Source organism: Colletotrichum paranaense (genome assembly GCF_030867605.1).
Source record: "Colletotrichum paranaense strain IMI 384185 chromosome Unknown Scaffold_12.1, whole genome shotgun sequence".
NCBI classification, from domain to species: domain Eukaryota; kingdom Fungi; phylum Ascomycota; class Sordariomycetes; order Glomerellales; family Glomerellaceae; genus Colletotrichum; species Colletotrichum paranaense.
Window position 1 is genome coordinate 705,202 of NW_026848970.1, and position 21,166 is coordinate 726,367.

Below are 21,166 nucleotides of genomic sequence, written 5' to 3' on the forward strand. Positions count from 1 at the left end.
ATAGATTACACCAAGAACACACCTGCTCGAGAAGTTCTTCCGAACCCCAACGACAACAAAAGACAAAATGGCTCCTCCCGCTGCAATCTCCCCCGTCCGCGACTACGCCGTCCCTGTGATGGCCAATAAGTCCAAGCCCTCTACCCCCGTCCCCACCACCGCTGCCAACGCTTCTACCAAGGTGGAAGACATGTTCGGCAAGTGGGATACCTTCAAGTTCGCCCCCATCCGCGAGTCCCAGGTCTCGCGCGCTATGACGCGCCGCTACTTCTCCGACCTCGACACCTACGCCGAATCCGACGTCGTCATCGTCGGCGCCGGGTCCTGTGGTCTCTCCACGGCCTACGTCCTCGCCAAAGCCCGCCCGGACCTCAAGATCGCCATCGTCGAGGCCGGCGTCGCGCCCGGTGGTGGCGCGTGGCTTGGAGGGCAGCTGTTTTCCGCCATGGTCATGCGCAAGCCCGCCGAAGCCTTCCTGGACGAGGTCGGTGTTCCGTACGAGGATGAGGGGGACTTTGTCGTGGTGAAGCACGCTGCGCTGTTCACGTCCACCGTCATGAGCAAGGTGTTGCAGTTCTCCAACGTGAAGCTGTTCAATGCCACCACGGTCGAGGATCTGATTACTCGCAAGAACGAGGATGGCAGCCTGCGGGTTGCGGGTGTGGTGACCAACTGGACGCTCGTCTCCATGCACCACGACGACCAGTCTTGTATGGACCCCAACACCATCAACGCGCCGCTCGTGGTGTCGACTACCGGCCACGACGGCCCATTTGGCGCGTTCTGCGTCAAGAGGCTTGTGAGCATGAAGCAGATTGAGCAGCTTGGCGGCATGCGCGGGCTGGACATGCAGAGTGCCGAGGACGCGATCGTCAAGGGGACGAGGGAGATTGTGCCGGGGTTGATTGTGGGCGGGATGGAGTTGAGTGAGGTTGATGGTGCCAACCGTATGGGTGAGTCGTCTCCTTTCACATACTTGGTTTGATGAGATGAGTGTTACGTTTTGCTAACGTCCTCGGGTGTTATTCAGGTCCGACTTTCGGTGCCATGGCTCTCTCTGGAGTCAAGGCTGCCGAGGAGGCTCTTGCCATCATTGATGCCCGCAAGAAGCAGAACGAGCTCTAGACTGGGGTAGTCTGATGGGACGGTCATTTTGTTTTCGTCCGAAGATATTGGGACATGGTCGCTCGCTGCTTTCCAGATCAGGTAGGTTTGGGTTGAGGTGACACGAGATTGGATACTTTGTCATGGTTTGAGATCAAGTACACAAGATACAAACATTCAAGTATGACCTGAATACAGTCACTCTTTTGATACTATGATTGGAGGTACACCTGTGATGTGAAGATCGGAAAACCTTGACAGCTGTATGGCTCTGACCTTCAGAGATATGCGATCTCTCAGGTAGTGGTGAAAAGGCACCTTGCTGGCTTACCTCAACCCGCACCATGGACCGTAACCTGTAGTTCAAAACAGCAGACTACCTTGTTGAACACCTAAGTTCGTGCTGGATGAGCAAGTTTAGGATATGCTGACACTTGATGCTGTAGTTTTACACGTTCCGCACACAAAGTTGCTGTGTCGTGGCTCACTTTGGACGGAGTCTCGAGCCCGTCGTGAACCTTGGGCAGTCAAGGTTGCTGAGGCCTAGCGAAATCTAACTGAGTCAAGCATCCTCCCATAAGATCCCACCCCAGCAGCCAACTATCAAAGCCCAAACCACAGACATCTCTTCCACACTCCCTCACAACACCTCACATACTAACATGTCACCCAACATGGATATAACTACTATCGGAGCGCTTGTGGCTGAGCGTCAGGCCAACGACTTCATGGCTTTCCATGATGACATAACTGCCTGGCAGAACACGAGAAACCAGTACAGAATCTCCGGAAAAGAGGTTCCTCCGGCAATCGCAGCCGTCACAAGCTGGATCGAAGCCCAACTTGAGAAAGCAGTCGGGGCCATATACGACGGCGTATTGGAAACAGCGCACGTCTATTGTAACCGGATACGGTACGGAATGAGGGCCTTCGAACAGTTCACGCGCGAGGAGGCACTGTATGGCGGCCTCATCATGGAGCTCAGGCAGATCTTGAGAGACCATGACCTGATGAAGGACCTCCACTGTAGCGCCAAACGCCTGCCAGAACTATGCGTCAAATACGACATGAAGGTAATTACGCCACGGGAGATTGAGGACGCACAAGATCAATAGGGTTGAAGGGCGGCCACGAATTGGTCGGACTTGATCCGGGAGGTCGATCGAGAGCTTCGCTGCACCGCCGAGTGGAATCATTGCTACGGAAGATACGAGGAACGTGGCTGGCGAAGCACGCCTTTCGAATGTCCGCCAAAACCGAAAACGCCCTTCTCGAATGTGGCGCGGGCAGTTATTGACCTTTGCCTCGATGAGGTCAGCGAGGAGGATAACTGGGAGTCCGTCGTGGACATTGCACGAGAACAGATAACGACGCCGAATGACTTCAGGCCCTACACAATATAGTTTGGTGTGTTCGATTACTTGAGTTACCGAACGGAAGCGACATGACGGAACGTTCTTGCAGAGACGCATCACTTAGCTGGGCGACGCGAGACTATGGCCTCTGTTGGAGTAGAAGGTTGACGATATGAACCTCGATAGAATGCAGAGAATGTTGATAGATTCACATTGGCTGAATTGCTCACACCAACTGAGGCAGCCCGTTATAGAGAGCTTTCGCCAACGCGAAGGGGTACCCTCCTAATAATTCATTGAAGTCAAGGGCGCTTCTCGGTCTCGATACATCATACGGATTTGAGAAACGTTTCAACACCACAAGACTAGAATTAGATACTTATGCAATTAGAAGTTTTTGAAAAGTCCTGCGTTCCGACATAGGTTGCTGTCGTATGCATCAATCTCGATATTTGCCCCAAACAGCTTACGATCTGTTCATTTTCCCGTGGTAAACGAAAGATCTGGAGAAAAGTCCGGCAACGTCAACGCCCAATCAACTCAACACATGCATCAAAGGTGTTTTTGTCTTATTATTAGATAGTAAAGACCATTGATTCTACAAAAGGCTGACTTTCTTTGACTTGATTCCCCCTTTCAGCTCAGGAACGTAGTACTTACACATTATCTACCACTGCAAAGGCTCTTTGTGCTGAATGACAAGGAGACAATGAAGCGAGTCTGCAAAGATCTGCATTATTTTCTGCGTATAAATGCAACTCGTTTCGTCTTCAGTCTAGAGCTTACCAATCCAGTCCATCACATCAACGCAGAAACCCTCAATATCACCATTCAATTCCTGGCCTCCAGCATTCCAGCACAACTTTTTTCACCACCATCTCTAGGCATCATCTGACCATCTAACCTAAAGGACAAAGCCCGACATTGCGATTGTCATCTCATTCATCCTCACAAGAATTCCGATCATCATGTGTCTTATCCTCCAGCCAACCTCCCAATGCAAGGTGTGTCTCCAACTCATCCGACTCGAAGACGTAAACCAATTCTGCGCCAACACCGTCAACATCCCTAGCGGCACTAACTGGGCCAACATCTCACCTTCCATCCTAGGCTCCTGCGGCACCCTAAAGCTGACGAGAGTCCAACGCCTTGCTCAGTTCGTCTGCGAACACTGCCGCTGGTCGGCAGAACAGTCAGCCAAGGACTTTTACGAGTTCCTCTATCCGTCGCCGCACAAGTACTTTGGAGAATCGGCCCACGGCTTCGCTAAAGAGTTCTTGAGCCGTTCGAGTGCGCCTTCTCCCGGGAAGCAACGTCCGTTTCCCCGGAATAACAAGGGTAAGTCTTACAGCTTGCCTCTTCTAGCCAGGACCGCAATCTCGAGATTCCCGATCCCAGCTGGGTCGGGTTCGACCCAGTCTGAGGCGTCGTCTGAGGCATCAGTCGCCACGACGCACTTGAATCACCTCTCAACTCTGGACCCGCCGGCGAGATCCAAGTATGAGTTCCACTCTTCATCAAGTGTGTATTCATGTACTAGTGAGTCAAGCGATGAAGACAGTCTGGAGGATAATCAGAACGACAGCCGATGCCTTCGATGGGCCAATTCGGTAGACCTTATGAACAGCAAACAACAGCCACCACCTCTGAACATGCTGATCGATCAGACCCAGAACCTTCCGGATACCCCCAAGTCCGCCAAGCAACTCCGGGTCGTATCATCTTGGGGCGCGAGGGCCGCTCACAACCCCGAAGAAGACCCCTGGTGGCTACCCGAGACCTGGGGTGCCATACAGGACCTCACCAGCGATCTTGTCGAATATCTCAGCAAGGCTGAGCTTATTAGCACCTTTCACGGCCACAGTGTTCACGTCTCTCGCAACGAAAACGAAACAAGTGCCTGGGACGAGAGCCTCACCGTCATCATCGCGACGCCTGGAGGGACAAGAGCCCGCATCATGACTGGGGAAGTGTATCAGCAGGGCGTAAGCCTGGCGGGCCTCCGCATGATTGATCGGGCTCGGTACCAGCACATCTCCAAGAAGGAGCAGAAGCATATGGAAAAGGCGGGACTCGGCTGCATCTTCTACCCGTGTAGAGTCGCGAGTTGTCCGCTCTCTCATAAAAAAGATCAGCATCAGCCGTGGCCTTCGAATGGCGAGAGCTTGCTTGCTGGCTTAGAAAGGGGATACCGGATGCGGAAGAACTGGAAGTCTCGGGCTAGTATTTCTGCCTCTATGGCGCCGACGCCGACTCCTCGTCAGTATTCATCCCCGTTCCCTGTTCGAGGTCGATCACCTGTTGTTGATGGGGGACTTTCCCGCCGTCGACCGGCTCCGCTGGATCTGACAAAGACCAAGGAAGTGAGATTCACTGATGCAGCAGATGTTACTGAATCGACCTGGTCCCGTGGAGATGTGACGCCTCATCCGAGCAGTCTTCAGACAGCAATCTCAGATGAGGAGGAGGAGGGTCCCCTCACGACGCCTGACTGGTTCGAACCTCTCATGAATACACCACTCAAGGTGAAAGGCGATATGATGGTGAAGTACGGGGGTAGAGCTGGTAGAGTTCGACCCCAGAAATACGACTTGAACCCGGCCAGCGAGAGAAATGAATCACCACTACTCCATGTTCGTTCCGAGACAAGTCCACAGCAGATTCCCCAGACTTGGGGTGCCTCAATCTTTGGGCAAGTATACAACGCCAGAAGGGCTGCGGCTGATTCATCATGCGACGACACCTCCAAGTTGCGTGCCCTACCCATGCTCTGAATCAGTTATGGATTTCAAGCCCTGATGAGGATGATACTGACACCTGTGATCCCCCATCTCGGTAGGTAAGTGATTGGGGACGGTTATTGACGTTTGTGGAGTATGAGCTGCGTACGGGTGTCAAGGACGATAGTTACACGAGAATCCATGGATTTCTATAGTTGGGCTAGAATTACTACATGATTCAATAGACCACTCGTTTCGAATCTCATGCTACTGGACCCTTCGGTCAACTGTTTTAACCCTGATTTAGACTAACGATGCTGTACGTGGTCCTAAGCCATAGAATGGTTCTAACCTGGAGACAGATTAAGGCTGATGGGCACCTTGCCTTCTCTAACCCTCCTATTTCCCAGGAGAAAAACCCCCCTCTCCGCCTTTATAATCGACGCAAGTAGGTATCGATTTGATTGCCGAGAGTGATGAAGGTGCTTATGTGGTTCCTAAGACATTCGATGTTTAGCAGGTTTACATCTCTTCACCGCGACTACTACGTACCGTTTTTCAACACAAACATCCGCGACGATACCGTTACGAGCTGCTTCCATATTGGTATTCGAAAAAGATGGAGAAAATTCACGTCTGGGGTGAAAGAAATACGCTTTTCTCCAGGTTCACATCCTCTTCTTGCTCGTGCACTTGAGTGGGCCAAACTTATTCCTGGTGGCCTCCCACCACGCGGCACCAACCATGCCCTCGTTGCAAATCCCCACCGTCGCGAAGCGCCAGGTCATGATGCCCTCCCACTTGTTCTCGCAGCCGGAGTCCGGGCTTGGGGCGCATACCGGGAATTTTTTGAGGTTGTCCCAGAGACCGCCGCAGATGTCGGGGATCTTGTCGACGTCGGGGACCATGGCATGGATCATCCACTTGCGGTTGAGGTTCATCATCTTGAAGTAGTTGCCCGTGCAGGTGGGTTGACCTTGCTTTAATACCTGCGTCTGTTGCCCCAGCACGCTGGTGATGGAGAGGGTTATGGCGAGGACGGCTGTTGCGGAGAACTTCATGTTTGATGGTAGTTGTCGCAGGCCTTGAGGATGGATGCGGTATGTCGTCTTCAGCTGATCGTGTCGGAAATGTGATGTTTGATTTTTCTGTCTTGAATGGTATAAGGAAGAGAATTTCAAAAGCTGACCGCGGTCCAGGCATTTGTGTCATTAAGTTTATCCAGAGAGGTATCACCGACTGAGTCAAAAATCGAGTGTGAACTGCGGCTAGCTATCTCGGTATCTTGGGTCAACCAAAGAAAACCCTTCGCTACAAACCTTGTGTATTGGCTCACCTCAATCCGTGGTCTCACCTTGATGGTGCATCTCATGTTTCTTGTCGTGACATAAATGCATCTCGGCGTTCTTCTCTGCGCTTGCAGTTTGTCTAATTCCCCTTCATGACCACCAAGTGTAAGACAGCGTTCAGCTCAAAATCCTCTAACATTCAAGTTCTAACGACATTGAAATATTGATCGCTGAAACAAGGAAGAAGACCTTTCAACAACTACAAACCCATACTAGATTTTGCGGGAACCAAACATGAAAGCTATCGTTCTACCTATTTCTCCATCATAGTCCATGCAAACTGAAACTTAAGGTCTCAGGGTAGCAACGAGAAAACTTACTCACCTCATCTATATCACGTTTTCTCTGCGCAGACACGTCTGCAACGCTTGCCGGTTCTTCAGGAACAGCTTGTGGCCTTAGACAACGGGACTATCAACTCAGAACGGCAAAAATGCAAAAGATTGGGCCCTAACCAGGATTCGAACCTGGGACCTCTCCCAGATAGGTGAATCCGAAGATGTACCCTAAGGGAGAATCATACCGCTAGACCATCAGGGCTGCTGAGTCATTGAAGACTTGTGGTGTGATGCTCAGGGGCCCAGGGCGAGACCCTATGGAGGCGAGGAGCTCCTCTGGCGGGAAAATTGGTGATCGTAAGAGTGGTGCTGTGGCGGTGGTGGCTGATGCGTGAGGGCGGGTGGATTTGTGCGCGTCTATAGGCCCGGCGGTGCACATGACTCTCTCTCTGGTCAAGGTAGACGGTTGCTCTCGCGAAAGTAGCGCTTCATTGCTTTGGGGCCCATGGGTGCCGTGGCAGCATCAACTGCCAATTCGCCCTTCATTAAAGCGTTGTCCCGTGCTTGATAGCGGTGACACCAAATTCGTGTGCACGTCAAGTGCATTGGGCGGCCTCGCCCCCTTTCCCAGGGGAAGACAATGGTGAATACTCTTTTGTTGATCTGGCAGATCAGTCGACAAGTCAGATCGAATCTCGGTCGAGTCCTCGACAGCATGCCCAAAGTTGTCCCAAAGGGTGAATGATCTTCAGGAACAATTGTTGTAGGCACATTCCACCTGCCTCCCTGGGCAACCACGCGGGCCAAGCACCAAAGGGAAACAATAAAAAGGGAAGACTATTCTTAGAGGCAAACAACCTAGGTCCCTCCGGGTAATGCCACATGGGCGCGCATTTGGTCCGGGTGCGGCTCCCCCTTCTCTGGCGCCGTCCGGACTCTACTGCGTACACAGCCGCAAGCCAAGCCCCCAGGAGAAAGATCGACTCGTCCGAACTTGTTGTCTTTCGCGGTAAACAGCGATAAGCTCCGAACCCCCAAGGCCATCCGAGAAACACCGTTTTGACGGGCTCCCTCCCGCACATGTCTATACCTACGCTCTCAGTGCCCTGAATGCCTGATTAACAGCTGGTCCTGCAGTAGCAGAAGCAGCCAGCCTGCAGGCCATCGCTGGACCGGCGGTAGCTCCATCTGCCCTCAGTCCTGACGAGGCCTATGACGCGTTCAGGATTGCCACTTGCCCACTGGCCTCTGCTGCCAGCACTGCCCCAGTGGAGAAACGGAACAGAAGGAATCGCAGATTCGCACTGCACAGAAAAGGCTCTTCCTTGGAACCAGTTCGAGGGGGGAGGGAGAAGGGGGGAGGGATTTCGGATAGCGACCAGGTTGAATGGTGATTGTGTTCCCACCTGGTGGACCGGGTCGCCGTATCCGTTACGCTGAGCGGCTTGAACGGGCTTCCGCTGGGTTTAGCTGGGAAGATCTAGACCCCATCGGTTCCTGGCACTCCCACTTTCAAACACCCCGGCGGCGTACGGGCCGTTGTGCGGCAGCGGCACTGGGATCGGAACATGGGAGAAGAAAGATGGGACGCCGTGAGTACGAAGTCTCTAATGAGCTGTGTTGCACTGCCGAGGAAACATCCTGCGAATATTGGAAGGGCAATATGGTAAGCGAAGGGAGGTGAAAGGGAAGAACTCAGGGAGAGATGGAATGATGCTCCATTGGCACAATGCATAGCAAAACCCAGCCAGGCGCCTCGATCACCTTGCCTGTTATCCTGACTTTGCTGTTCTTGAATGGTATGTGTCCGTATCCGTACAGGCAATCTCCAATCCCTCACTTCACAAATGCTGTGATGTTGTCTCCATCAGGCTGTCTCCATCGGATGATCTTGACGATTGAATGCGTCTATGCTGCATTTCGATGCTCCCAGATATCGAGTCGTCAACCCTCTTCCGAGAGGCTTGCAGATAAGACCAGAACACAACTGAGGGGTTTTCGGGTGCCGAACTTTGCATGCTGACAGCAGGTTGAAGGACGAATAGGACGTCGATGAAGGGGTATTGCGACTATAGGGCTTGGATATGCAACGTCATGGAAGGCAAGCAGTGACGACTGTCTCTGAAGTTCGGGGGCGTCAACTCGCCTGTTCATGAGCATTTGGGTGAGAGATTTAACTTTATGCACTCGGACGCCTCCACCGGATCTCCACCAGGGAAAGTCTCTGCTTTGGTCGGAGTCATGGAGAGAAATTGAGAAAAGCAAGAAACGAAAATCTGGAGTTGGTACCGCTCTAGACTTCTTATCACGTCTGGAAGGGTTCGAAAAACCTGAATCCGGTCCAGCGGACAACAAAACACTGCAGGTAAGCAAGGCAGAACTTTGTGCGATTCTGCAGGTCGCTTGTGGACTTGTGGACGGGCAGCGTCGATCTTCCCGTCATAGCTTGTGCTTCTCTGGAGTGTCCCGTCGTGCAAAGTTGGAGTGTGGTGGCACTTTGTGGGTGCCATGTTTGTGGTCCACCGACCAAGTCCAAGATTTCGTGTTCCGGTTCCAGGTCGAGGTCCAGGTTCCAGGCCCAGGCGCTGGAGCTAAGTTGACTGTTCCTGACATGGCGGCAAGCCTCTTCCCCTCTCTCACGCAGCCAGAAACCTAACGTGCGGGTGTGCCTGGCCGGCGCGCTTTTCCTGCCGGCATTTGTTGGTGTGGGATCCATGGGGCGTACGGAAAAGAAGGGGACTTTCACTCGACTCGAGAAAGGCACTGATGCGTTGTCCAACAGCAACGGGATGTTTTCATCTCAGTGTGTGTGTGATGTGGCTTTAAGGCGCTGAATATCCGCATCACCCCAAGATGAGATGGAAATACTTTTGATGACGATCCATCAAACCAAACAAACCCAAGCTTTAGTATCTCATCTTCCCAGTCGATAATCACCCATTGGCAGGTCCGCCGTGTAACGGTCTAGTGATGCTTGGCTTCTGGTTGGCTTGTCAATGGAATGTTACTGCGACCTTGAGGGAGGGATTGGCTTGGACTCGAACCTGGGACCAAGCTTTGGCTGGCCGTGGCCCTTTTGGAATTGGCGTGCGGTGAAATTACCTTCCCCACCCCCTTTTCCCGCATCACCGTCCAATCCTGCCCTGGCGCCGGCGGTGCACCATGATCCATCCATGGCCCATTTCCCTCCACCATCCGACTTACCCATGTCTCCCTACTGGTTCCTGGCTCCCACACGTCAAGAGGGAAGTGTGTGTGTCTGTGTGTGCGTGTGCCTGAGTTGGCAGAGCCAAGCTGGCAAGCAGCGAGAGAAACAGAGATTGTTCCTGGCCCGGCCTGTCTGGCCCTGGAACCAGCGATGCCCCTCTCCACATCGCCCAGCCCTCTCGGTCATCACTTCTGGACCTTTACCCGTTTTGGTGTCTGTTCCTGGCTAAGCAGGGTTGTTGACGGGTTGTGATGGGCTGTTGATGGTGGATGATAGAGCAGAACGCGATGTCTTGGTGACGACGCCCCTGTCAACACACCAAGTTCCCCCAGTTTGACAATGTCTCTTGCTAACACGCCTCGCAGAAGGGCGCTTCGAGTGAGATTATTTCCATCCCTTCAAAATGGCTCTCATCTCCCTCCCTTTTCTGGCACATCCCGGTTTCTGGTTTTTTTTTGACACCACCACTCTCTCTTCAAACCATCGTCCAAATCCGCGAGTTATCTTGATAACCCGCTGTCACTCTTTTCCGGACGGGTCTAGCAAACAAACACAACTTTTAGCATTCTTAACCACCAACGAGTTTTACGAATCTCTCCACGATCTCCCGATAGTTCAAGATGCACTTCACCTCTGCCGTCGTCCTCGCGGCCGCCTTCGCCGGCGTGTCTGCCCACCCTTCTGCCCACAACCACCAGAAGTTCCACGAGCGCCGCAGCGCTGACGCCGTCGAGGAGCGCGACCTGACCTTCATCAAGAACATCCTCCCCTCCACGACTCCCTCTTCCACCTCTGCCGCCCCCGCCGCTACCTCTGCCGCTTCCACCGGCGGTGTCTACACCCCCTTCTGCAGCGGCTCCAACAGCAAGCGCGCCACCATCGCCGAGATCGCCTACTCTGGCAACACCGGCAGCGCGGACAACTGGGGCTGCAACATGCAGATCGTCAACGACGCCAGCGTCTCCCTCTACAACTACACCACTACCTTCACCGCGAGCGATGCCGACTACTCTTGCTCGTGCTTCAACAAGATCGGCCCTAAGGGCCTGATCGACGGCTGCTGGTTCGCCGCGATTACTTTCACCGTCAAGGAGGGTCAGTCCAAGAACGTCGCCTTCGACGCCGACTCCCAGGGCTCATGCGCCTGCGGCTCCGGCTCCACGGTCCCCAAGACCCCCATCGGCCAGTTCGCTGGCACCTGGCTCGAGTTCGACTGGGGCTCCACCCCCAACGGCGGCAACTCCGGTGCCGACGCCTCCGTCCTCGTCGCCGGCTCCCAGAGCATGGCTTACTTCGGCATGAAGGTCGCTGCCAACGGCAAGACCTGCTCCTGGGTCAAGTCTGACGGCACCAACGAGGGTGCCTACATGCCCGGTATGGAGGCTGAGGATGGTGTCGGCTGCAAGGGCTACTACAAGGGCCACCTGGACGTCACTCTCGGCGACAAGTTCACCGCGTAAGAAAGGTTCATCCTTTTCTTTCCGCCTGGTCCAGTCTTCTTCCCTTGCCTGGGGTGAGTTTTTCGTCGGGGAAAGGGGGTCATCTCACACAAAACCCACGCAAAAAAACCTCGCCACGATGACGAAGCCCAGTAATGGATGTTTTCCTTAATCTTCAGAGCTTCTTGACGGCGCATGGGATACCTCTTTTCTTTCGGGGCACATATTTTGGATGGTGCGGCCTATTTGCCATTGCCCCTCGTGCCCACCACCAGCCTTTTCTGCTTTGGACATTTGTGCAGATTTCTCGGGATATGGGAAAAAGCGTTAACGAACAAGACGGTTGGTTTAAAGGGACGCCTTGTTCAACGGAACGGTTACATAAATCTAGTCCCCCTACCTACCCACACATATACCTAGTGTCTGCTGCTTAATGCGACATTGAAAAACTCATTCTTTAACACCTACTTAAGCTTGCCTCCCCATCTGTGCTCTGCGTTCATGTATCGTTCATCCCGTCATTCGTCTCAAATTTGATTAGCAGTGGGCTTGCCGTGTCTAGCGAGGCACAGCTGGGGATCAAGCTTCAGAACCGTTTCATCCACGACATGGGATGTCGGCAATGCTTGTACGACCCGATCGATTCACTGTTATCATCACCTGAGTCATTTATCTGGCTGTCTCTCAAATCTAATGACAAGCCGGAAGCAGCCTCTCATACCAGTAGGGTTCTCAAGTCCATGGACCTAATGTTGATGTATACAAGGCATACGGCATGCTTTTTGAGTGCTTTACATTCCGTTCTGTCTACCCCGCCGCCCCCAACAGCAAAGAAAACAACCCCACCCCTCATATTCAGTGGCAGTCGCAGTCACATGCAGCTTTTAACCCACCGAGAAGCGTGTTCCTTGCCAAGAATTTCATCTGCATACATTGAGGCTCTCATCTACGGTACCTAGCTGGAGTGGTTGGGATCACTGAGGCTTCCTTCCCTGTTCTGATATTATCATCAACGACAGAGACCATGGTCACCCCCATGACAGCGTTATCAGCGGACTCTGTGAGCAGTATCTTATTGGTACCGAATCTTGACTTAGCATCAAACTCAGGACTCTTCTTGTGGCTGTTGTAAGTGATATGAGTGAGGTTCCTATGGATGGAAATCTTAGAATGAGTCTTCTCTTTCCCATCCGTAGCCGCTACGGTTTCCCGCACGTGCCCCACTTTAGTTCCGTGGTGGTGCCACACTGAACGACTTTTGCTGCTGAGTTAATTTTTGGTTCAACATCATCTCATCCAGCAGTGTAATTCAACAACTCATACTCATCACCACTAGCACAACGAAAGCTCTGCATGGTGCTGAAACTGACGCAATGAACGAACTTTCGATTCAGCCCTCGGGCATCTTCTGGCAAGACGATTATATTACAGCCGAGCATGAGGAAAAGTTAGTACACATTTTTCGCAACGAGCTATTATGGCCAGACCGATCTGGGCGACTGTCTCTCCACTACGGCTACACCTTCGACTACAAAACATTCGGCGTGGATCCCAACGTTCCCTTCAGCCCTTTCCCGGACTGGCTGGAGCCGTTAATTCCTACACGCGAAGGCAGACCACCGGACCAAGTTTGCCTGCAACACTACCCACCCGGCGCCGGCATCCCGCCCCATGTCGATACTCATTCCGCATATGATCAGCTATATGCGCTATCTCTAGGATCGCCCGTCATGATGCAATTCGCCTTGCCACCAGACGATGGCGAGGAAGGAAGGATGGTGGAAGTAGATCTTACCCCGAGGAGCATGTTGCAGATGTCGGGAGACTCAAGACTGCATTGGAAGCACGGAATCAGGAAACGGAAGACGGACACGTTGCCTGATGGGACGGTGCGGAAGAGAGAAGATCGGTGGAGTATCACGTATCGGTGGATCAGGGAGCCGGCCGTATGCGGCTGTGGGAACGCAAAGCTCTGCGACACTGCGCAAAGAGAACTAGGCATTGAGAAGGAGTATCGTTGGAAGAAAGGCGACGAGGATATCGTAGCGGGCGAGGAAGAGAAGATAGAAACCAAGGCTTCTTGAAATGATTGGAATGGTACTTACACGGAGTATTGATGAAACAGAAATAGAAAGAGGGGTTATACATGTCTTCACTTGTTCATGAGTCGTACGCTAAAGACAGCAGATGATACCTAGTCTATTGCTTTTGAGCTATGGAAGTTTGCAACCATACCCTCTACGCTAGTGAGCACTCTACCATGGTAGTGATCGTGCGAAATTGGAAGAACCGGCTGATTTTCAGACCTGCTTTTCGAAGAATCAACTCGAGCTCTGGCACCGATCTTTCCTTGCCGCCGAAGAAGAACAAAGTATTCCATGTCATCAAGTTGGCAAGGTCCGGAAGCCTTGACTGTTGATGAGGTGTCAGAGTAGACGGGGCCGTATTCTGATTACTGACAATGAACGGAGTCGAGTTCCATATCTCGTTAATCACCATCCGTGAGCCCAGAGTTCTTTTCATGGAGTTCGCAACGTTGGTAAGTATCTTGACAGCGTCTTCATCATCATACTCGCGCCTGAAATGTGTCAGTATGTCGTAGCGGGGCGGTTTATACGCAATTCGGAAACCACTAGTACTCACAGAACTCCTCTGAGGTACCATATGTCACCCTCTGCTGCGTTCTCTTCGAAGTAGTCCTGTATGACACATTCGACTTTTCCTTCCGCAGCCTTTTGTGCAATATCCTCGGGCAGGTTCTGTTTGGGACGTCAGTACCGGCTTACAGTTTTATACCACGCGCAACTCACGGTCTTCAAGCTCTCGATGGCCGGCTGAAGGTCCTGGAAAGTCCAATGAAGCTCCGGATTGTTCCTCATTATGTCAAATCCGCTGTCACCTGGACCGCACCCGACATCAACAACTCGAGCTTTGGGGTTCTCATGCCAGGGGTAGTCATTGAGAAGCGCTGGCCTAGTTGTCCTCTATAACAGACGTGTTGTTAAGCCAGAGTCAAATTTAACGACATGTATACCGGAGCACACTTACGTTGAGCCATGGTACAACACCCTTGATCACCTTAAGCGCAGCCCTAGAGTTCTCGGGATGACCAATGTGCTCGAAGAAAGTTTCGCCATTCTGTGCTACTGTGAAACAGAATGGAGCATCTGTGGCCAGAAAAGAGTCTTTGGTCTTGATATCTGTCATATGAGACAGCAGACCTGCAGAGCTCCTTAAGCCCTCGTCCGCTCTTCGCTTGTTAGACCACTGATAATGCACACCCAGGACCGTGATTGGAGCTTACAAGAGGGACAGAAATAGAGCAGCACTTCCTTCCTTTTCGAGAGTCTTACTATGCCGCGTATTGCTGAAAACACCTGGATGCTTTTCTTGGTAGATGTACTCAGTAGCCAAAGTTCTCAAGACCCTTCCTAGAATGATAATTAGTGGGCTTTGGACGTTAGAAGCGGCGTAATACGGGCTGCTTGTGTACCTAGTTTCTGCTCATTGACATTCAGTCGGCTAGCTAAATCCTCGAGCTTCGCATCACCCCCAAGATCTTTGATCACATCTGTGATACCAAGGGACACTGCCACATTGAGTGCATTCGTCCGCGCTGGTTGCAAACCCATCTCAAGCAGCTTGATGTGGTTGGGCGTGACCGCTGCATCGAGAGCGCGAACGTCAACGCGAATCTTCTCAATAGCCTCAAATGCTTGCCAAGAGATCAGATGTTCGGGGTCATCGAACTTTGTAGAAGCTTCCGGGTCCCATACTTGGGGGGTTCCTAGATCGTGTTGTCGGACTTCATGTTCGAGAACAGCAATATTGTCCCGCAAAGATTGAAGGAGAATTTGGAGGAAGGACATGATGAATACGTGGGTTCTTTCGACACTAAGTGAGTCGATATGTTTGCAATAGCACGGAAGCTCAAACGCATTTTGAACAGGCCGACGACACCATCTATTGATGTATTCAAGGCCATCCTATGCATGTGGAGGGGGCGAACCGATGCCTTGTGGGGTAGGTCGCCTACCCCACAAGGCATGTAAGTCGACGACTTTGGATGACCTGTTTGAAGATGGTTTAAAGCAACATCGAAGGACCACTCTGAAAGTAAGTCGTTGTCAAATTCCAATCATTACTTGTTCTCAACTTTGTTCTCAACTCCTCTTCATCAATATTAACTTCCCCGAAATCCCTCTTCATGTCTCATCCCCTGAAAGTCACGATAGTCGGCGCAGGCCTTGGAGGTCTGGCATGCGGCATTGCGTGCCGTCGTCAAGGCTATGATGTCTTGATAGTTGATCAACTGAAAGAATTCCTGCGCCTTGGTGATAGTATCGGCTTTGGCTCGAACTCGGCAAGGCTTCTTTATCGTTGGGGAGTCGGGTCCAGAATGGAGCCAATTGCAAGTCAGAGTACCGAGATGCGCATCTATAACTTCGATTCATCCGACAAAGTCCTTGGCATCGACGACCAAATTGGAAAGTCCGTGGAGAATTACGGATGCCGCCAAATCATCGGTCACAGAGGCGACTTCCACCTCATTATGAAGGACTTCGCTCTCGAACAGGGCGTCAAAATCCGGCTTGGCGAGCGAGTCGAAGTCTACGATCCCAGTCAACCTAGCATAACCCTTTCCACAGGAGAAATAATTCAATCAGATGTCGTCATCATCGCGGACGGCGTCAGAAGCAAGGGACGCACGACTGTGCTGGGTTATGAAGATAAACCTCAGGCAAGCGGATACGCCATCTACCGATCATTCATGAGCGGTGACCTCCTTCGCGATGACCCTTTGACCAGTAAATTCCTCAGAGATGGTGATTCAATCCGATTGTTCCTGGCCAAGGACTCTCATGGGTTCATTAGCACTCTGCAGGGTGGAAAAGAGATCAATGCGGTCTTGACTCACAAAGACGTTGGGGACGTCGCGGAGAGTTGGACTAAAGAGGCCACCAAAGATGATGTGTTGGCATGTCTAGAAGGATGGGATCCTGCTGTCAGAAGAGTGTGGGAAAAGATGCCTTCAGTCATTGACTGGAAGCTCGTGTACCGCCCTTGCCTCGACAAATGGGTCGCAGACTCCGGGCTAATTACTTTGATGGGTGATGCTGCACATCCCTTTCTACCCACTTCGACTCAAGGTGCTAGTCAAGCCATCGAAGACGGAGCCACCATAGCCAAATGTCTCTCAAAATGTGCAGGCAATATCCCCCTAGCCTTGCATACCTACTTCGAAATCCGACACGACTACGTTGCCGAAGCACAGGCGACTGGGATCAAGCAAAGAGAAATATGGCACAACTTGCATGATGAGGACAGCAAAGCTTTCAAGGAGGAATTCGACATCAACGCCACCATGATGCAGAATCTGTATCTTTGGGAAAACGATGCTGAAAGATTGGTCGATGAGAAGTGGGATGAGGTGTCGGAAATTGTCAAGCAGAGGCTTAGTGTTAACAGTGGTTGAAAGGCGCGGACACGAAAAGACTTTAGATCAATAGTCATCGCAGACAAGACCTTGTATCAAATATCCAAAACATAGCACCTGCTATGATATGATATTATTTCAAATAACAGTCCACCTAAGATTCATTCATAGGTTGAGTAAACTCGGGAAAATAACACTGTCAAACTCATCGCCAACAGACTTGGATTTCGACTTAACCCACGCAGAGGGATTAGGACTGGCCGGATTCCGGTCAAACCGTGCAAACACACCGCTGCAAAGCCAAGACATTAGCGACAAGCACTTTTCCACGCTTCGTACAACATAAGAACAGCGGCCCTTTGGAAAGCGCCCCATCTACGGATACACCTGTTGAGTCAGGCCTGAATCAGCACCGCCTACCCCGGGTCCTAGCGTCACGGATCCCCGCAACTCCATGTCCGTTCCTTCAATTGCCGAAAGCGCTGAAGACAACTTCCATCTTTCTTGATTCGCCAGTAATATCCCTACTTGCTCACCGCATCTGGGAGAAGAGACGAGGACGACAGAACAGACGGCATAGAGGCTATATTAGCGGAAATGAGTCGACAACGAGACAACGCCCGTTCGTCTCCACGAGAGATGAAGAAGTCGGCCTTTAGGCGGGGAGTTAGAAGCTGTGAGCACCCGTCCACCTCTCTTGATGACGTAAGAGCAACTTTCTGATACACCCTGAACATGAAGCAAGTGAAGATGGCCAAGCACAGCCGGGGCGCCCGCGTCCACATACGTGCACCTATTGCCAGAAAACATTTATCAGGGCGGAGCATCTCATACGACACGTTGCGTCACGTAAGTCTACTGGTCACCTCGTCCATCGGATCTTTCAGCTGATTAAATTGGGCCAGATGAGAACCGAAAGCCTTTCAAATGTCTGCCCTGCGGCGCTAGTTTTGGCAGGACAGATGTTCTACGTCGACATCAAAAGAAGTGCCCAGGGAAGCCTGCTCAAAGTTTACCGACATCACAACATGAAGAGGGCTACACTCAGGCCTGTGCAGAACATGATCCTCGAAAGTCACTAGACAATATTTTGATGTAGGCCGAGAAGTTAATTTGAGGTCCTGGTCATGAATACCTTACTTACATCGAACTCTCAGGTTAGAAGGGCGTTGCCAGCCAGTTGATCAGACTGAACCACAAAGAGATCTCAATGATGTGGAGAATTCGGGTGTGACCACTAGTCCCATTGACAGCCGAACAGACGAGATCAGTACTGCGAACCTGGCTGTTCCTCAGGGCGGTGAATCCAGTGATGATTCTATCGTTGTTCGCCAATCAGGAGATGAAGATACAGCCGAGTCTGAGTTGAGCTCGCCTCAATCGAATGTAGATCAGAGTGCTACAATAAGCAAGGCCGATCTTGCTCTGGATACCACTATCGCCGCTCAGCAAGTTGACGAAACAGGTCGACTCAGCCAAGAAGCCTCTCTAGAGAACACTGAATCCACCACATCTGAGAACAATCCTGGCTCGGGGGAACAGCATGTCAATCTCTCCGACTTTCTGATGCTCGGAGACTCATTCATATCTGAGATCCACCCAGACGATTTCGATTTGAGGGGCGTCACAGACTTGATGTTTGACTTCAATACCAACGCCATCATCTCACCCCCTTCTGCAGAGACATGCATCCTCTTAGATCCAAGGCGACGTGTAAGACCAGCCTCGCTATCCTTCGACGCTCCCGAAAGCCTACCTCAGTACCAATCTTCCTATGACACACCTCATCTGTTCAGTTGCTCGGATGACGATGCCATTGCAGTCAACAACGCTTTCGCCAAGGCAAAGGGCACTACAATTAGCACTTCAGACTCAATCTGTCTCAGTCGCAATCAGATTTCACGTTGGATCAACGCGTACTTCGAACACTTTGACATACATACGCCCATAGTGCATCGGCCGACTTTCATCCTTTCAACTACTCCAGGTAGGCAACATACGCAGTAGGCAGCAAAGAGGCTTGACTAACTAGTTGCGACACTATCTTGCAGCATCTTTGCTTTTGGGCATGCTGGCCATCGGTGGCTGCATTGTATCAGAGCATGGTCCTGCTTCTAAGGCCTATGAAGCTTCCTGCCATCTCCTAGCTCAGGTGCGTAGCTCAACCTTTATGTCTTTCGTCCCTCTGTGCTCGGTTCTCATTCTGCCTCCAGTACGAGCAAGACCTCTTGCAAAGCTCTATCTCAGATTTGTGGCCAATACAGACTGCCCTATTGTGTATTCAGTTTGGGGCCTTTTCAGCCAACCCCCGGTATGCGCGACAAGCGCAACGACAGTTCTCGCTTGTAACAGATGTAAGTCAGGCGTCTTTGAACCACTGGCTTTGAAGTAATCTCACAGTCACCTTGTTCTGATGTTTTCAAGTTACTGCGCGCAGTAGAAGTTCAAGTTCGCGGAGTCCAGTCAGCTCAGGACCCTGATTGGAAGGACTGGGTCTTCATAGAGACGTTAAGCAGGTCAGTGAGCGTCTGGTCCCCCACTGATGCAATACGATATCTAACTCCCTGCATTTATATGTACAGACTTGCAAGCTGGACTTGCATTCTGAACGCTGCCATATCGCTCCTCGACCCTGAATCAACATGTGTCGCCGCACCTCAAGTAACAGCGGAAATGATCGTCCCCTCAAACGACAGCCTCTGGCGAGCACCGTCAGCCGAAGAATGGGCCCACAACAAGGAATGGCAGGCGTACAAACCAGTCAATCTCGTCGAAACTTCGAGACGAGTTTTCACTGGCGAGTATCCCGCGGTAGCCATGAGCTCATTTGGACTTCTCACGTTGATTGGGGCTCTCGTGGCGAACATTTGTGCTAGAGAACGGTACTCTCCTGAAATGGCCCCCATCCTTGATCGTGAGTATTGTGCAAAGATAGAGAGGAGCCTTCAAGCCTGGGAAACTCTATGGCACAGTCACCCTCACGCTGGAGGCTCGCAGAGCATGAAGAGCGATCCCAAGATGACGGACTGTCTATGTCTGCTAAGCTCTGCGTACCATCATCTTTACATGGGCCAGGAGCTCCAGATCCTGAAGAGAATCGCGAAAGAACCTCAATGTCATCTGGCAGTCCCCAATTTCCCCACTGAAAGGAAAGTTCTTGTTGTTATCAAGTACGCTACGACTTCTTGGTTGGCGGATACCGTGACAGGCATCGCTCATAGGCAGCGGAAGGCGGCATTCGAATTCGGTGGGCTTGGCCCAATGGTAGCATATGAGACTGGTAAGCAATCATGTTCCGGATCGTCATTTCAAGAGTTGAATTGCTGATGGGTGACATGTTCGTCCTTTTTTCGCTTAGCGCTGATTATCTCGTGGTGGCTGAGTCTTCGGCAAAGTCTTACATCACCACCTTCTGTCTCTGTCCTAGAGGGGGAGAGAGAAAGCTTGGAAGCCATCGGCCACTTGTTTCAAGACATTCTGAAGGAACTAGATGAGCAGTGCATCACGTTCGATGGAGACCTTTCGGATCTACGTTCCCGAGCCCTGTTCCACTACCAAGTGTTGTTGGGGCAGTGGGTGTGGCCGTGTGAGTACTTTTGTTTTCCCTATCTTTCTCGCTTATCTATTTGCTAAGCCACGCTCGACGCGTAGACACGAATGCCATGAACCACGCCCTGCAAGCCCTTGCATCTTGACTGTCCCAGGGAGAAGAAGCCTGACGTTTCGCGTTATGACGGCGCGGCTCTCACGAAAAGCTTGGCAATGGGGTAGCAGCTCAATTCGTGGAGTCGCAGAAAGACTATGATGTGGGGTCGCGGATGCATCCGTAGTGAAAGACACCTTGGACTGGTGATTGGTCCGCCCGACTGGTTCCTGAGCAAAAGTTCCCAACGGTTTCCATAGCTATCATAAATACCCTTGCTGAAACATGGCGTAAAATCCATGAAATAGGTACCAGGTTCAGTTCACGAGCAATTTCGACGGATCGAAAAACGGAAACAATGAACGAATCAGCATCTTTGCTTGTCTCTCCATCCACCTGAGTTGGTCCGTAAGCGGACCGTCGAACTAACCTTGGGTGGTGGAAACACAAGGATCAAGCAACGGCTTCAGCTTGTCAGGGTGCACTAGGTGCTGTGTTGACAGATCAAGCTTATTTTCGCAAGAGAAATCACCACTCTTCGTATCGAGAAGGCTGAATTGGGTGACAGAGAAGGCTGTCGAATAAGACATTCAGCTGGTCATGGGGAAACAATCGGATGATATCGATCTCAAC

The 21,166-nt window shown here is 51.7% G+C and overlaps 11 protein-coding genes across 11 annotated transcripts; 9 read left to right on the plus strand and 2 right to left on the minus strand.

Moving 5' to 3' along the window:
• Positions 1-67: 67 nt before the first annotated feature.
• On the plus strand, positions 68-1,125 carry CPAR01_13141 (thiazole biosynthetic enzyme; the record flags this gene model as incomplete). The annotated part of the gene is made up of 2 exons (XM_060497395.1): positions 68-953; positions 1,031-1,125. 2 exons carry the CDS (start codon positions 68-70, stop codon positions 1,123-1,125), a joined length of 981 nt encoding a protein of 326 aa, XP_060343788.1.
• A 653-nt stretch (positions 1,126-1,778) lies between these two features.
• On the plus strand, positions 1,779-2,219 carry CPAR01_13142 (uncharacterized protein; the record flags this gene model as incomplete). The annotated part of the gene is made up of 1 exon (XM_060497396.1): positions 1,779-2,219. One exon carries the CDS (start codon positions 1,779-1,781, stop codon positions 2,217-2,219), a length of 441 nt encoding a protein of 146 aa, XP_060343789.1.
• A 1,208-nt stretch (positions 2,220-3,427) lies between these two features.
• CPAR01_13143 (uncharacterized protein) lies at positions 3,428-5,233 on the plus strand (the record flags this gene model as incomplete). The annotated part of the gene is made up of 1 exon (XM_060497397.1): positions 3,428-5,233. The coding sequence occupies one exon, from the start codon at positions 3,428-3,430 to the stop codon at positions 5,231-5,233; it is 1,806 nt and encodes a 601-aa protein (XP_060343790.1).
• Positions 5,234-5,847: 614 nt separating this feature from the next.
• Positions 5,848-6,240, minus strand: CPAR01_13144 (uncharacterized protein; the record flags this gene model as incomplete). The annotated part of the gene is made up of 1 exon (XM_060497398.1): positions 5,848-6,240. The coding sequence occupies one exon, from the start codon at positions 6,238-6,240 to the stop codon at positions 5,848-5,850; it is 393 nt and encodes a 130-aa protein (XP_060343791.1).
• A 2,295-nt stretch (positions 6,241-8,535) lies between these two features.
• CPAR01_13145 (uncharacterized protein) lies at positions 8,536-9,462 on the plus strand (the record flags this gene model as incomplete). The annotated part of the gene is made up of 2 exons (XM_060497399.1): positions 8,536-8,605; positions 9,089-9,462. The coding sequence occupies 2 exons, from the start codon at positions 8,536-8,538 to the stop codon at positions 9,460-9,462; spliced, it is 444 nt and encodes a 147-aa protein (XP_060343792.1).
• A 1,172-nt stretch (positions 9,463-10,634) lies between these two features.
• On the plus strand, positions 10,635-11,474 carry CPAR01_13146 (uncharacterized protein; the record flags this gene model as incomplete). The annotated part of the gene is made up of 1 exon (XM_060497400.1): positions 10,635-11,474. The coding sequence occupies one exon, from the start codon at positions 10,635-10,637 to the stop codon at positions 11,472-11,474; it is 840 nt and encodes a 279-aa protein (XP_060343793.1).
• Positions 11,475-11,648: 174 nt separating this feature from the next.
• On the plus strand, positions 11,649-11,873 carry CPAR01_13147 (uncharacterized protein; the record flags this gene model as incomplete). The annotated part of the gene is made up of 1 exon (XM_060497401.1): positions 11,649-11,873. The coding sequence occupies one exon, from the start codon at positions 11,649-11,651 to the stop codon at positions 11,871-11,873; it is 225 nt and encodes a 74-aa protein (XP_060343794.1).
• A 953-nt stretch (positions 11,874-12,826) lies between these two features.
• CPAR01_13148 (2OG-Fe(II)oxygenase) lies at positions 12,827-13,537 on the plus strand (the record flags this gene model as incomplete). Its single annotated transcript, XM_060497402.1, has 1 exon — positions 12,827-13,537. The coding sequence occupies one exon, from the start codon at positions 12,827-12,829 to the stop codon at positions 13,535-13,537; it is 711 nt and encodes a 236-aa protein (XP_060343795.1).
• Positions 13,538-13,691: 154 nt separating this feature from the next.
• Positions 13,692-15,322, minus strand: CPAR01_13149 (uncharacterized protein; the record flags this gene model as incomplete). The annotated part of the gene is made up of 6 exons (XM_060497403.1): positions 13,692-14,031; positions 14,097-14,212; positions 14,264-14,437; positions 14,502-14,703; positions 14,758-14,884; positions 14,947-15,322. The coding sequence occupies 6 exons, from the start codon at positions 15,320-15,322 to the stop codon at positions 13,692-13,694; spliced, it is 1,335 nt and encodes a 444-aa protein (XP_060343796.1).
• A 530-nt stretch (positions 15,323-15,852) lies between these two features.
• On the plus strand, positions 15,853-16,929 carry CPAR01_13150 (salicylate hydroxylase; the record flags this gene model as incomplete). Its single annotated transcript, XM_060497404.1, has 1 exon — positions 15,853-16,929. One exon carries the CDS (start codon positions 15,853-15,855, stop codon positions 16,927-16,929), a length of 1,077 nt encoding a protein of 358 aa, XP_060343797.1.
• Positions 16,930-17,590: 661 nt separating this feature from the next.
• Positions 17,591-20,217, plus strand: CPAR01_13151 (uncharacterized protein; the record flags this gene model as incomplete). The annotated part of the gene is made up of 8 exons (XM_060497405.1): positions 17,591-17,595; positions 17,708-17,739; positions 17,796-17,985; positions 18,048-18,877; positions 18,942-19,042; positions 19,176-19,244; positions 19,291-19,406; positions 19,473-20,217. 8 exons carry the CDS (start codon positions 17,591-17,593, stop codon positions 20,215-20,217), a joined length of 2,088 nt encoding a protein of 695 aa, XP_060343798.1.
• Positions 20,218-21,166: the final 949 nt, after the last annotated feature.